General features: G+C 40.1%; 1 protein-coding gene across 1 annotated transcript in view; it reads right to left on the bottom strand.

Moving 5' to 3' along the window:
• LOC145774401 (formin-binding protein 1-like) overlaps window positions 1-13,758 on the bottom strand; it is a 148,960-nt gene that overhangs the window by 85,211 nt on the left and 49,991 nt on the right. The window contains exon 4 of the mRNA XM_082585650.1: window positions 9,564-9,731. Coding sequence (XP_082441776.1) covers window positions 9,564-9,731 — 168 coding nt within the window. The remainder of the gene's footprint in view (window positions 1-9,563; window positions 9,732-13,758) is intronic.

Below are 13,758 nucleotides of genomic sequence, written 5' to 3'. Positions count from 1 at the left end.
ATTAGTTTTGCTCTGGTTTGTTGTGTAATTACCAAAAAAAGTTTAAAGTAATAATCAACTCTCTGGCTGAATGCTGAAATGGTCACAATTGGACGAATAACCTAACATCTGATGGTTCGTGGTTCGGGTTCGTTCAATTGAATAACAGTATGTTAAAGTTCCTAACCCTGATGTAGTAGTAGTAGTAGTCCAGTTTTAATCCGGTGATGTCCCCGTTACCGAGGGTGGCCGGATTCACCTCCAAGTGCCACAATCGTCTTCACACCCTGCCTCCACATCGATCTGTCTAGCGCGTCCTCTCTTGTCAAGCCCACCTTGCTGCTTTCTTCCTCAACTTGCTTTTTCCATGTTTTCTTTGGTCTTCCTTGTTTTCTACGACCCTCCACTCGCAACTCCAGCGCTCTTCTCAAAACATCATCTTCATCCCTTCTCAAAACATGCCCATACCACCTCACTCCATTCGCTTTTGCCAACTTATCAACACTCTCATTCAACCCAAGCAAGCTCATAAGTTCTTCGGTATTCCTTTTGTCCATCAGCTTTACACCACACATTGCTCTCACCATCGCTCTCTCAGTTCTTCTTAAAATCGCCAATTCGTTTTCCCGTAAGCACCATGTCTCACTTCCGTACAGCATTGCAGATCTCACACAACTTGTCATTTGGTTGAGAAGCTTTTGCCAGGTCAAGACTACCCAAGTAGCAAAAATGTATAATTTTGCATCGTTTTTACGTTGCTAAACGTTTAAAAAACCCATGTAACTTGGTTGTTTTTAGTAAGCTGGTTCTAACAATTTGTGATTTAATTTCCACCTTTCGTTGTAATAAAGTCATCAAGCTTAAACAATGTCAAAGTAGGCTGTGCAACGAACTCCCACAGCCACAGTTATCATCACTTGCTGCTGACAAGTCAAAGAACATCTATGTCTTTTGATGTTGCCGATTTACGTCACATTTTTGTGTTTTTTTTATAGTGATACTTGCTCTTCGGTATTTCTGTTACGTTAATTGGTGTGGTGTAGCATATGTCATCATGCACCACCATCTCTCTTGACGACAGCGCAGTGTGAGTTTTGCGATTTAGAATGTTAGGCTACAACAAACATCTCAGGCTGATTTTCATGTCAAGTTAAATATTTCTGCTTCTGGAGTGGGGTCTGCTACTATTCGGCGAGTCCGATTCGGCGAGTCCAATTCGGCTAGTCCGATTCGGCGAGTGCCCTATTCGGCAAGAGCCCTTTTCAGCGAGTTCCCTATTCGATGATTTTTTTAAATTTTGTTTTAAAATTATTGGGTACCGTAGCCTAATTTATTACACAAGCCAAAACACTTTTTGTGTCAGCATAGTAAATGTCATTCTAGGGTATGTTTTGGGCGGTGCACGACAACTGGGCGAGACAAAGTGGGCGATACCCACTTGGGCGAGACCAGGTGGGCGACGAGTCAAGTGGGCGACGGACCAAGTGGGTGATGAGTCAAGTGGGCGACGAGCCAAGTGGGCGACGAGCCAAGTGGGCGACGAGCCAAGTGGGCGACAGACCAAGTGGGCGACGAGCCAAGTGGGCGACAGCCAAAGTGGGCGACGAAAGCGAAAGTTTAGCCGTTCGGAAAAAAAATATGACTTTTAATTTTTACTTTAAAACACAATGATTGATTTGTGGAAGGGAGGCAATGAGAGTTCTCACGCTGAGTTTCACGAAGCATTGGAAGCAACATTTTCATTATTTTTTGTAGTCTAGTAATAGCGCTTGCTGTTTGATGTTAATTTGCATTGTGACATCATCTTGACACATTATTTTTGCAATTTGCGGCGTCAGGGTTTATCGTGAAGCTTAAGACTCTTAAGAGAAACCCCTCAGAAAAGAGACAAACGAATGGCCAAAGAGTAGTTGAAGTCAGTTATGAACGCTCCCTAACCGTTATTAAAGCTTGTCAGTATAAAATATGACTTTTACACTTTGGCCGTCGCCCATTTGGCTCGTCGCCCACTTGGCTTGTCGCCCACTTGGTCCGTCGCCCACTTGGTCCGTCGCCCACTTGGCTTGTCGCCCACTTGACTCGTCGCCCACTTGACTCGTCGCCCACTTGACTCGTCGCCCACTTGGTCCGTCGCCCACTTGTCTCGTCGCCCACCTGGTCTCGCCCAAGTGGGTATCGCCCACTTTGTCTCGCCCAGTTGTCGTGTACCGTGTTTTGGGTGCTGAATTCAAAAATCACATCAGATTTTTTGTATCACATCAGGATTTTATGATATCTGAATGCTGTTTTGGTAAAAATTGGTAAAATCGACTCCTGATCTACAATTTAGTATGTTGGCTACATTGTTATTTTTTTCGTATTATGAAGTAGGTTTTGGTGGCTTTGCAAATCTCCAATACATATTTTAAATCTTTTGGTTGTGACATCTTTTCCTTTTATTGGTGCTACAGTTGTGTGTTTGTAATGTCATTCGCTATTATGTTTGCGCCAGCAAAGAAAAATATAATTGAAGAAATTGAAGAGAATAGACACTTAAAAATAGGTTCAATTCTGCAGAAAAAAGGAAATTCACATGCACATTTGGGAAACGTTACTCTGGACAAACTTTCGCTTGCATGATTTTTGTGAATGTTGTGAGTGGATTTAGGATTTCCATTGATCTATCGTCTTAGGTTTTCCACACAAGCTTTACATGCAGCATGTGTGGACCCCATGATTTGTCCTGATCACCCAGGCGAATTTTAAAGTATGCAAGATATGCTTGTTTCACAAACTTGTTATGGTTTGCCTTTGGTTAGGAACAGTAGCCTATAACTGCCACATATGTAACAAAGAACATCAGGGTCATTTTCGCACTTTTTTGAAGATACCATTCTGCTATTTATTCACACCACAAACAGAATTAACACCTTGCTAATATGAAAAAATCTAAATACATGAAAATTCAAACAATAATGAGTCATAGACAAGTTTCACATAAGCTTAAATCTCCACGTTCAGCGAAAAAGATAAAACCGATGTTATATATGGTAGGGTGAGGTAGGTGTGTGGTACAAGTAGCACCTTTGAACCCTGGGCAGTCGCCACGGATTGTTACACCATGGGTCTCGGGGAACACTGGTCTTGATCACACACCAAACTAACGAGTGGGTCCACGTCCCACCTCATGGGCAACAACCTCGACTGGTTGGCTAAAACTTGTTAGAAATCCTGCTGCCTTGCAGGAAATACTTTTTTAAGTAAAGGCTAGGCCCACCGCCAATAACTGTGGTTAGCGTCAGGAAGGGCATCCGGCTGGAAAATCTTTGCTCCAAAATATTATTTAAATGCAGCAAAAGCTAAAAATGGCCCCTAGTCCCCAGCAGCCCTTAGATGGGCAAGGGGTGCGAAGAATCTCTGGGTTCCGAGAAAACAAAAAAACATTGAAAAAAGATTATGGTGTTAGAATCGGATGCTGGAATGTGGGAAGTTTGTGTGGTAAAGGAACTGAAATATGTGAAGAACTAAAAAAAAGAAGGGTGGATATATGTTGCCTAGAGGAAGTAAGATGGAGGGGACAGTCAGGGCGGTTTTTAGGTGTCAATGGGAGGAGATATAAGTTATGGTGGTCAGGAAATAACACAGGAATCGGTGGTGTTGGTTTCTTGGTAAAAGAGGAATTGTGTGAGAAAGTAATAGAAGTTAGAAGAAGGAGTGACAGAGTGATGACAATGGTACTTGCTTTTGAAGAGGAGGTAGTGAGGCTAATCTGTGCATATGCACCTCAAAGTGGTAGGGATTACTTAGAAAAGGAAAGTTTTTATGATGTTTTGGCAGAGGAATGGGATTTACGGAGTTCAAAAAAGTTGGTGTTTGGATTAGGAGATTTTAATGGACATGTTGGAAAACAAGCAAATGGGTTCGAGGGCATTCATGGAGGGTATGGTTTTGGGGAGAGAAACATGGAAGGAAGAATGCTACTTGAATTTTGTGATGAAAAGAAACTTTGTATTGCCAACACATGGTTTAAAAAGAAAGAGAAAAGGAAGGTGACTTACAGCTCAGGAGGACATGAGTCGGAAATTGATTTTATTGTGGTTGGGCAGGAACAGAGAAAGTACTTGAAGAATGTGAAAATAATTCCGTGGGAGTTGCAGCATAGACTAGTAGTAGGAGACTTAAATATGAAAAAAGTGAAGAAAATTGTGAAGAAAGAACGAGTTTTTGTGAGAAATGTGTGGAAACTGGAGGAAAAAGAAACGAGAATTAAGTTTGTGAAAAGAGCAAAAGAGCTGGTAAACATGAGTGCGCAGGACTTGTGGGCTTCATTTCAGAAAGGTGTCCTAGTAGCATGTGATGAAATATGTGGGAAAAAGAAAGTGAGGAGGGATCGTGGAGACACATGGTGGTGGGATGAAGAGGTGAAGCATGCGATTTCACAGAAAAGAGATGCATACAAGCAGTGGCGCAAAAATGGGTCAGAAGAGAATAAAAAGAAGTACAAGAGTATGAAAAAGAAGGCAAAGAGGGTTGTTGCAAGAGCAATGAAGAATGGTGCTGAGGAGGAACTTAATAAAATGGGGGAAAGCCAAAACAAAGTATTCAGACTCATAAAGCAAATGAAAAAGGATGGGAATGATATTGTAGGGGGAAGATGTATAAGGAGTGGAGATGGGAAGTTGCATTTCAGCCCGGAAAGCAGAGGAGAAGTGTGGAAGGAACATATGGAAAACGTTATGAATAAGGAGAATGCATGGGATCATATGACAGAGGTCCAGTGGGAAAGGTTACTCGTGATGAAGTGGTGGAGGCAATGGGGCAAATGAAACTGCATAAAGCAGCCGGTCCATCAGAAGTGAGCGTAGAGATGATAAAAGCAAGTGGAGAGTTGGGAATTGAAGTAATGCTACAACTTAGCCAAAGGGTATTAGATGGAGAGGGAATGCCGGAGGAGTGGAAGCATAGTACTCTTGTTCCATTGTTCAAGAGAAAAGGAGATGTGAAAAGTTGCAGTGCATATAGAGGTGTAAAACTACTAGAGCATGGAATCAAAATTGTGGAGCGAATACTAGAAAAGAGGTTGAGAACATTGGTGAAATTAAATGATATGCAGTTTGGATTTATGCCAGGAAAAAGTACAGTGGATGCTCTGTTTATATTGAGAAGAATGCAGGAGGAATACCGAGAGAAGCAGAGAAAACTATATATGTGTTTCGTCGACTTAGAAAAGGCATTTGACAGAGTACCAAGGAAAGTGATGGAGTGGGCAATGAGGAAAAGAGGTATACTAGAGGTATTAGTGAGAGCTGTGATGTCTATGTATGAGGATGCAAGAACAAAAGTGAGAGTTGGATCAAATTATTCAAACGAGTTTTTTGTGAAGGTTGGTGTACACCAAGGATCAGTTTCGTCACCTCTGATATTTGCTATTGTGGTCGACGTTGTAACTGAAGGAGTGAGGGAGGGCTTATTGAGTGAAATTTTGTACGCAGACAACCTGGTCTTGACAAGTAATAGTATGGAAGGACTGGAGAGAAAGTTTGAGAAATGGAAAGAAGCATTTGAAACCAAGGGTATGAAGGTGAATCTTGAAAAAACAAAAGTGATGGTGAGTGGAGCAGAAGGAACAGTTGTTGAGAGCAAAGTAGATCCCTGTGGAATATGTGGCAAGAGAGTGATGAGAAATTCAATGCAATGCAAGGAATGTGGAAAGTGGGTACATGCAAGATGTGCTAATGTCAAGAGAGCCGCAACAAGATTGGCGAAGTGTTTTGTTTGTGGGAAATGCAGTAAAGGAATGAAGTGGAAGGCCATGATGATGAGTTCTACCATGGCATCGAAACAGTGACAGACTTCTGTTATCTGGGTGATCGGATAAATGGAAGTGGTGGATGTGAAGCAGCGGTGACAAGGGCAAGATTGGGCTGGGCAAAGTTCAGGGAATGTGGGGAAATGTTGTATGGCAGAAAATTCTCACTAAGGATGAAAGGGAAAGTATATCGGAGCTGTGTGCGGCCTGCAATGCTATATGGTAGCGAGACATGGATATTGAGAGAGAGTGAAATGGCAATCCTGAGAAGAACGGAAAGGTCAATGGTGAGAGCAATGTGTGGGGTGAAAACGAGAAGGGAAAAAAGGACTGAAGAATTGTTGGATATGCTAGAGATGAGAGAGACCATAGACCAACTGGCAAGGGCAAATGGAGTAAGATGGTATGGACATGTGATAAGGAGGGAGGAAGGAAGTTTTCTTAGAAAGGCACTAGATCTAAAGGTGGATGGGAAGAGGAAACGCGGTCGTCCAAGAAGAACGTGGAAACAACAAGTGAAGGATGAATTTAAAAAAGTCGGACTGAAGGAGGAAGATGCAAGGGACAGGGTGAAATGGAGAAAAGGGGTTAAAACAATTGCTGCGCGGAAACAATCGGCCACCCCCACTAGTGGGGAACAAACCGACGATGGATTATGATGATGATGATATATCAAAAAGTAGAATAGTACTAAGCATTCAGGCGAAAGTAAATGTAACCCTGCCTGTAAGGGGTGGTTTATGGACAGTTCTCAGAAGGTACATAAGTTGGATGGTCTACCATAGACAGATGGTCCACTAGCCAGATGGTCTAGGTGACTCTTTCGACCAGTGGACCATCTAGCTAGGGGGGCTTCAGACTAGTGTACCTTCTGAAGGTAGGTCGGTCACTCCAATGGTCATGGTGTCATCATACATCTCCAAATGTTACAAATTAAAATCATTTCCATGAATATGACAAATTTTCAAACATTATTGGCTCATAAGGTCTTTATAAAACGGTAACAGTAAGAGAAAATTCGGCCAAAAAGCCAATATTATGAGAAAAAATATCATGCACAAATCTCAAAAACCTGATGTGATGGGTAAAATCTGATGTGATTTTTGAAAGCAGCAACCTCAATATACCCCAAATCACATCTTACATTGCAAACACAAAATTTTGTATCTTTTTTGTTGGCCTGTGTTATCATTGCCGCTTTTACATCGTTTTAACGTCGCTAAACGTTGAAATAAGACCCTAACCCCAACCTCTATTCCTAACCTCAACCCTAACCCCCAACCCTAACCTCTAACTCCAACCCCTAAAACGACAATGATAATTAGGCTACGGTACCCGATAATTGCGAGTAGGGACATCCAGGCCAGTTTGGTCGAAAGGTAGAGGCCAGACAAAACGTAGTCCCTCGACCAGGGCAGGAGAGCCCTCTAGTCCAGTACGACAATCTCCTAGTGATGGTGTCACAAAATCAAATCACTCTCTTCCAACCTGCCATGAGCCAGCATGGAAGCAGTACGGCTTGTGAAATCACATGGAATAATATGTCAACCAATGGTTTGACGACACTGGGCGAGTTGGCTCAAAATCGCCACTCTTGGAAGCAAATAAGTCATGTTGATGGGCAATCTGCCGCAGGCGGAGATAACGACTGATGATGACCAGATAATTTTAAAACAAAATTTTTAAAAATTGCCGAATAGGGAACTCGCCGAAAAGGGCTCACGCCGAAAAGGGCTCTCGTCCAATAGGGCACTCGCCGAATCGGACTAGCCAAATTGGACCCGCCGAAACAGGCCATTTCGTCTGGAGTGCCCCACGATCGAATTTGTTAATTCATCATTCCATAAAATGTTTAGATGATGTCACGTCATTATGCCGATTTGAGATATAATTTCATTCATGACGTCGTATGGATGAAAAACTTTTACAAGTTTTATACTCTGCAGCAGCGGCGCAACTAGAAAAAATCAAAGGGGGTCGGCAACGAAAGAGAAAACTAACAATTATTTGTAGAAGTGGATATATCACAGTTAGATTGTTAGAATATTAGCCTAATGTAATTTGACAGCGCAATGATCCAATTCTGTGACGTGCAAAGCGACCGTTTTCGCTCTGTCCGCGCTTGTTACTCTCTCAAAAAAGTTTCCCGCGCTTTCGAAAGTAGACAGCAAATTGTTTGCTCTCCAAGCCCACATTTTAAAAAGCAGTCCACACTAGCTTAGGGCCTGGATTGTAAAGAAAATTTAATTGCCGTCTTTTTGATACCAAAATTATAAAATTGGTTTAAGAATGTGTAAAGTTGCGACTATACGAAGATTACAAATCAGACTAGCCTAAAGCCAGCTGCAGTTTCGTTTTGTGGGTTAATAAGGTTGCATCCTAAGTAGGGATACCCAAAGTAGAATTTCAAATCCTTAAGATTCGAATCCATCCAGAATCGAATCTAAAAACCGCTTTTTATCGGGTAATTGGATTCGGAAATAATACGGAGAAAGGAAAAAAATTATAAAAAAAATTGAAAAAATGCTCCGCCGCCCGCAAAACGCCTGCAAGTCACTGCGTCGTGCACGCCAATCCGTTTCTGCATGTGATTAACAGAGGTCCCTTACGTGTGTGCGCGCGTGTTGTTTTGAGATAACAAAGGAAAGAAGAAGAAAACGATTGAACCTGAGAATGAGAACTTGTTAAAATGATGGCTTTGCAAAGCTTCTTTTTCATGCCGTTGTAAGCGTAAAGCTGAGCCGGTTTCCCAAGCCATTTTGTTTTTATGACATCATATTGCGTGAATAAATGACAGTCTGTTAATATTTTGTATTGCGGTTTATGCGACTTGAGCGTGAAACAAGTTTGGTATGCATAGGACGTAGCTTGAACGGACACACGTTAGGTAGTACGTAAGTCTCAGTCTAGTTAGTCGTTCCTCTTCTTGAAGTTGCAAATCTTAAAGGGGGCTGTCATGCCGACTAGACAGCCCCCCTAGTTGCGCCCCTGCTCTGCAGAGAGTGAAAAAGAAATATAAATGATAAATATTGGAGAAATTGAGTCTCCTTTACAACTTAAGAATCAAACAACGCAAAACTGCTGAAACAAAACGTTTTGTTTAAGTGAATGAATCACTGTAAGCAACCAATGTTGAAAGGTGCGCGCAAGAAGTCATGGAACTGTGACATATCAAAAATTTGAACATGTTGTTATTTTTCTACATCAATGTGACGTTAGTTACAACTTTAAAAAATCTATATCATTGCTTCTGTAGAAAATCCGCAGCAAACGCCTTTTAGTATCGTTAACAGTATCGGCCAAATTTTGCTGATACCAATACTCAAAAAATGACCGATATCACCGATACCGATATATGTAAAAAAAAACAATGTAACGATACCGATATATCGGTACATCTCTAATAATATAGGGCATTGCATTTTGACTAGTTTGATTGAGATGTCATCCCCATTGAAAAAGGTTGTTTTTGTTGCAGTTTATTTTGCTCTTATGCTTATAGCTTTTTTTAATAGTTTTATGCAAATAGGCTAAAGCTTAGCATTTGATATAATTACTTGCAAATACCAAAATTGCTTCTTTTTGTAACACCAAAGTATCGGCCAAAATATCGGTATCGGCCAAAATATTGGTATCGGTACATCTCTAATTTTATTGAAGTCTGGTAACTTGAACTCAATTCTTCAAAGTTTATCTACTAACACTAAACGTTCAACGCCCTTTTTCTTTACAAGAGTACATTGTTTTTTTTTTACATTGTCATTTTTTTCGTGTTGAGGCTTTTCAGACATTTTACCTTTTCAACATCCGCTTTTGTGACATTTCCATCTGCATTAAGTTTTTCAAAATAAGCTTGAGCTCTTTCACATTCCTTCCACTCTTTTTCAAATTTCTTCTTTGTTTGCTCAAGAGCCTTCTCATGTTGATCAAGAACAGACTGTTGATTGCGGCCGTCTTGGTAAATCTGCACAGAAAAATAAAGATTAATTTCATAATACAAGCAAATCCAGCTATCTGCACGCTGAATAACACATATTTCATCATAAAGAGTAAAGTGAGGCAAAAACTTGTTGCATTGTGTGCAATGATTTCTTTGTATTAATTCAGTGGTTCTCAACCGGGGTGCCGCGGCACCCTGGGGTGCCAATTGCAATGCTCAAGGGTGCCGCGAGATATTGAGATATTGCAATACTGCGGCTCATTCTTTATTTTAACTTTAACCCGTTAAGAGCGAAATTTATTTATTTCTAACCGGGTTTCAGTGCGTATTAAGTTTGGCGTCTCCCAGTTATTCCCTGCTCCTTTCCTTTCTGGAGAGTCGCTTAGTGGGGAAGTCGCTGGCGGTAGGTTGATAATCCGCGGTAAGCCTTTGTTTTCTCAACCAGGAAAAACAGTGTGAAAGAGATTTTAACTCGTTGTTGTTCTTTCCATAAAAACGTTTAAAACGCATCATTATTGCAAGGTTTCATGATTTTATTTTGTGAAGATACCGAGAAATCCATTTTTACTGGACTCTCATATTGTTTTGAATCTTAAAGAAGAAGAAGAAGAATTAATTGACATTCGTAACAATGGAAATTTTAAGCTTATGCACAAGCAGATGCCTCTCGACGAGTTCTGGATAAAAATTCAAAATGAATATATAACCTTGCGTTTGGAAGAAAGCTATTGTGCTTTTGCTGCAGTTTTCCACGACATACCTATGTGAAAGTGGATTTTCTGTATTAACGAACATAAAAACTAAAAAAACGAGAACGACTGCTTATAGTCGAGGAAGAAATGCGAGTGGCTTTATCGAATGTGCCTCCAAATATTAAGGGCCTTTGTGCAAGAAGTCATGCCCGAATTTCACACTAACTTTTGAATAAATACCTTTATTTACCCGCGCTATAGGCTACTGTACAACTCATTCTGTTATTTCATACAGTTATTTGAAATGCAGAAACCTCATAAAATTGATCCAGTTTTACCAGGGTGCCGCAAACTATTTATCTCTTTGATAGGGTGCCGCAAGGTTAAAAAGGTTGAGAACCACTGTATTAATTCAATGAATTCATCTACGCCATCTGTCTGCCTAAATGGACTGAGACCTTTAATTACCTTTAAATACACAAACTTTTAACAGTTTATTTTGTTTATTCAGCATATCACATGTTTGAGAAGTGGAACTTTCACTGGTGTTGAACGCACATCAGCCAAATTTTAGCACATGTCAATTAGTAGATTTCACGCTGGCAAATAGCATGGCAGTGACCAACACATACTTTTGCAAAAGATTCATCCAACGTTCAACATACAGTAGTGGAAGAAAAAACTCATAAGTCAACTACATCATGTACAAGAGAAGTGAACTGCCAAGAGTATAAGACTGCTATGGACTACCAAATGAGGCAGTGGCAAAGCAACATAACCTGTTGGTATGTAAAACTGAACTACAATATAAAAATCGACAAAAGGCGATGAAGATACAGAAAATACGTTGATAGAAATTAAATTCAGAAGATTACCGAAAAAAGTGTGCCAAGAAGGTGAAGGAAGCCATTTGTGGAAAAGAAAAGACTTGGTTGTTTTTCAGTGAAGCAATGAAAGAAACTGCACAGAAAGTAATTGGATGGAGGTGGAAAAGATATATGGAGGTGGAATAAGGAGGTGCAAAATGCTATTACGAAAAAGAAAGATAGCAAGAAAGAAAGAGACCTAAACAGATGTGATCTAACTATCTTGGGATGCAAGACTGCAAACAAAGAAGCAAGGTGAACGGTGGCGAAAACAATGAGTGTGACATACAAAGACCTGTACAAAAACCTGGAAAACGAAGAGGGACTTTTAAACGTAACTCGAATAGCCGAATAAAAGAGAATAAAGACTTCCAAGATGTCTACCGGTACCAAGCAAAGATGGTGAAGGATAAGAACAGACAGATACTGATGAGTGATGCAGAAATTCTGAAAAAATGGAAAGAATACGACTCGCAATAGATGAATATCGAAAACACGAGAAAACATGTGATATAGAGCAGCCAGCAGGGCTTCTCAAACTATGGGTCGCGACCCCAAATGGGGTGATACAATGAAATTTTGGGGTTGTAATGAAATAGTTTAATTTAGTCTAGTGCCAGTAGGTTGTAGTCTTGTCATGATGTCAATTGACCGCAATCGTCAGTGTGAAATGTCGAACGATAAAATATAACCAATTAACCAATCGTAAAAATTGATGCATTGTTACGCATTCATTGCTGTAACGTGCTGACCAAAAGTAACCTTACGGCTTGCATATGATTTCAGAGTAGCCTAGCAACTGGTTTCTGAAGGAACCTAGACTAAAGTTTAAAGCAGTTACAAGAATGGATTATGGATCAGTGGTTAGGTTCCGTAGATTCATGTGGTAACAATGGAAGCACAAAGAAAACAATAGATAAGTCAGAAAGAAAAAGAAAATATAATGACTCATTTTGCAATATGGATTTACTTGTAGTTATGAAGATCAAAAGTGAGAAAAACTAACTTCAAGAGGTGATCTGGTACTATGACACTTCCTCAAATGGGCGACCTCCCTAACACAGAAAGCAATCATTAAGAAAACAAATCAATAGATTTTTTCCAAGTCTAAACCTTAAACCATTTGACCAGGTTAACACTCACAATAGTATTTCAAAAATTTTTTTAATATTTATAGTTATAATATAATTTATGTTGTGGAACCGGTTTTCTTCCAATAGGATTCATCAGCACAACTGGATCGAAATGAAATCCTATTGGAAGAAAACCGCTTGCACAACATAAATCATTTTAAAAAAATTTTTGAAATACTATTGTGAGTGTTAACCTGGTCAAATGGTTTAAGGTTTAGACTTGAAAAAAAACTATTGATTTGTTTAGTTATGAAGATGGAATAGAAAAACCTCTTGGCTTAATTTGTAATAAAAGATTGTCTACGGAAAGCCTGAAAGCCTCCAAATTAAAAAGGCATGTCCCCATATTGGGGTCGCATTAATAGAAATATATTTTTCAAAATGGGGTCACAGAACAAAGAAGTTTGAGAAGCCCTGATATAGAGTATAGACCCAGCAGCGAATAAAGATGTGACTGAAGTTAAAGAGAAAGAGATAACAAATGCCTTGCAGCAAATGAAATGAGGAAAAACAGTTGAACCAGATAATATCCCAATATTTTGTTTGGAATAAGAAGTTTGGAAAGTGCTGGGAGCGACTGGAACAAAATGGCTAACCGCTATTTCTCAGACGACAATGAAGACAGAGAACATGCTAGATCAGTGAAGAAGTAGCATTTTGACTCCAATTTTCAAAATGAAGTGAGATATACAAGAGTGTGGAAATTATTGTGGCATCAAACTTACCTCGCGTACGTTGAAGTTGTGGGAGAGAAGATTAAATAAAAGACTCAGGGAAAAAGTCCTCATTTCACAACAGAAGGTTGGTTTCATGCCGGGAAGGAGCACGTCAGAAGAAATATTCGTGTTGCGTCAGCTGATGGAGAAATACAAAGAAGGACAACAAGAAATGCATTACATGTTTACTGTTTATCAAACTAGAAAAGGCGTAATGGCGTATGATTGGGTGCCAAGACAGGAGATTTGAAACTGTCTTCTAATGAAAGAAGTGGAGGAGAAGTATGTCCGTCTGATCCAAGACACATACTAAGGAAGTAAGACATGAGTGACATGTGGGGTAGGAATCATGCAGAAATTTGAGGTGACGGTCAAGTTGCATCAAGGATCTCATCTTAGCCTGTTCCTCTTTTCTGTTATTATGGATTGCTTAACAGGAAACAACTAAAAAAAGCACTATGGGATATGCTGTTTGCAGAAGACAAAGTGTTGTGTGCAAAGATGAGAGAGGAAGCGAAACCGAGGCTGGAGACTTGGAGAGCAGCGATGGAAGAGAAAGGGATGAAAATGAGCATGCAAAAGACAGAATATCTTAAACTACAGACGTCAACAGAAGATAATAATGAAGAAAATGAGACAAAAAT

This window comes from Aplidium turbinatum, chromosome 7 (assembly GCF_918807975.1).
Source record: "Aplidium turbinatum chromosome 7, kaAplTurb1.1, whole genome shotgun sequence".
Taxonomy (NCBI): Eukaryota; Metazoa; Chordata; class Ascidiacea; order Aplousobranchia; family Polyclinidae; genus Aplidium; species Aplidium turbinatum.
This window is presented reverse-complemented; position numbering and strand designations above follow the sequence as displayed.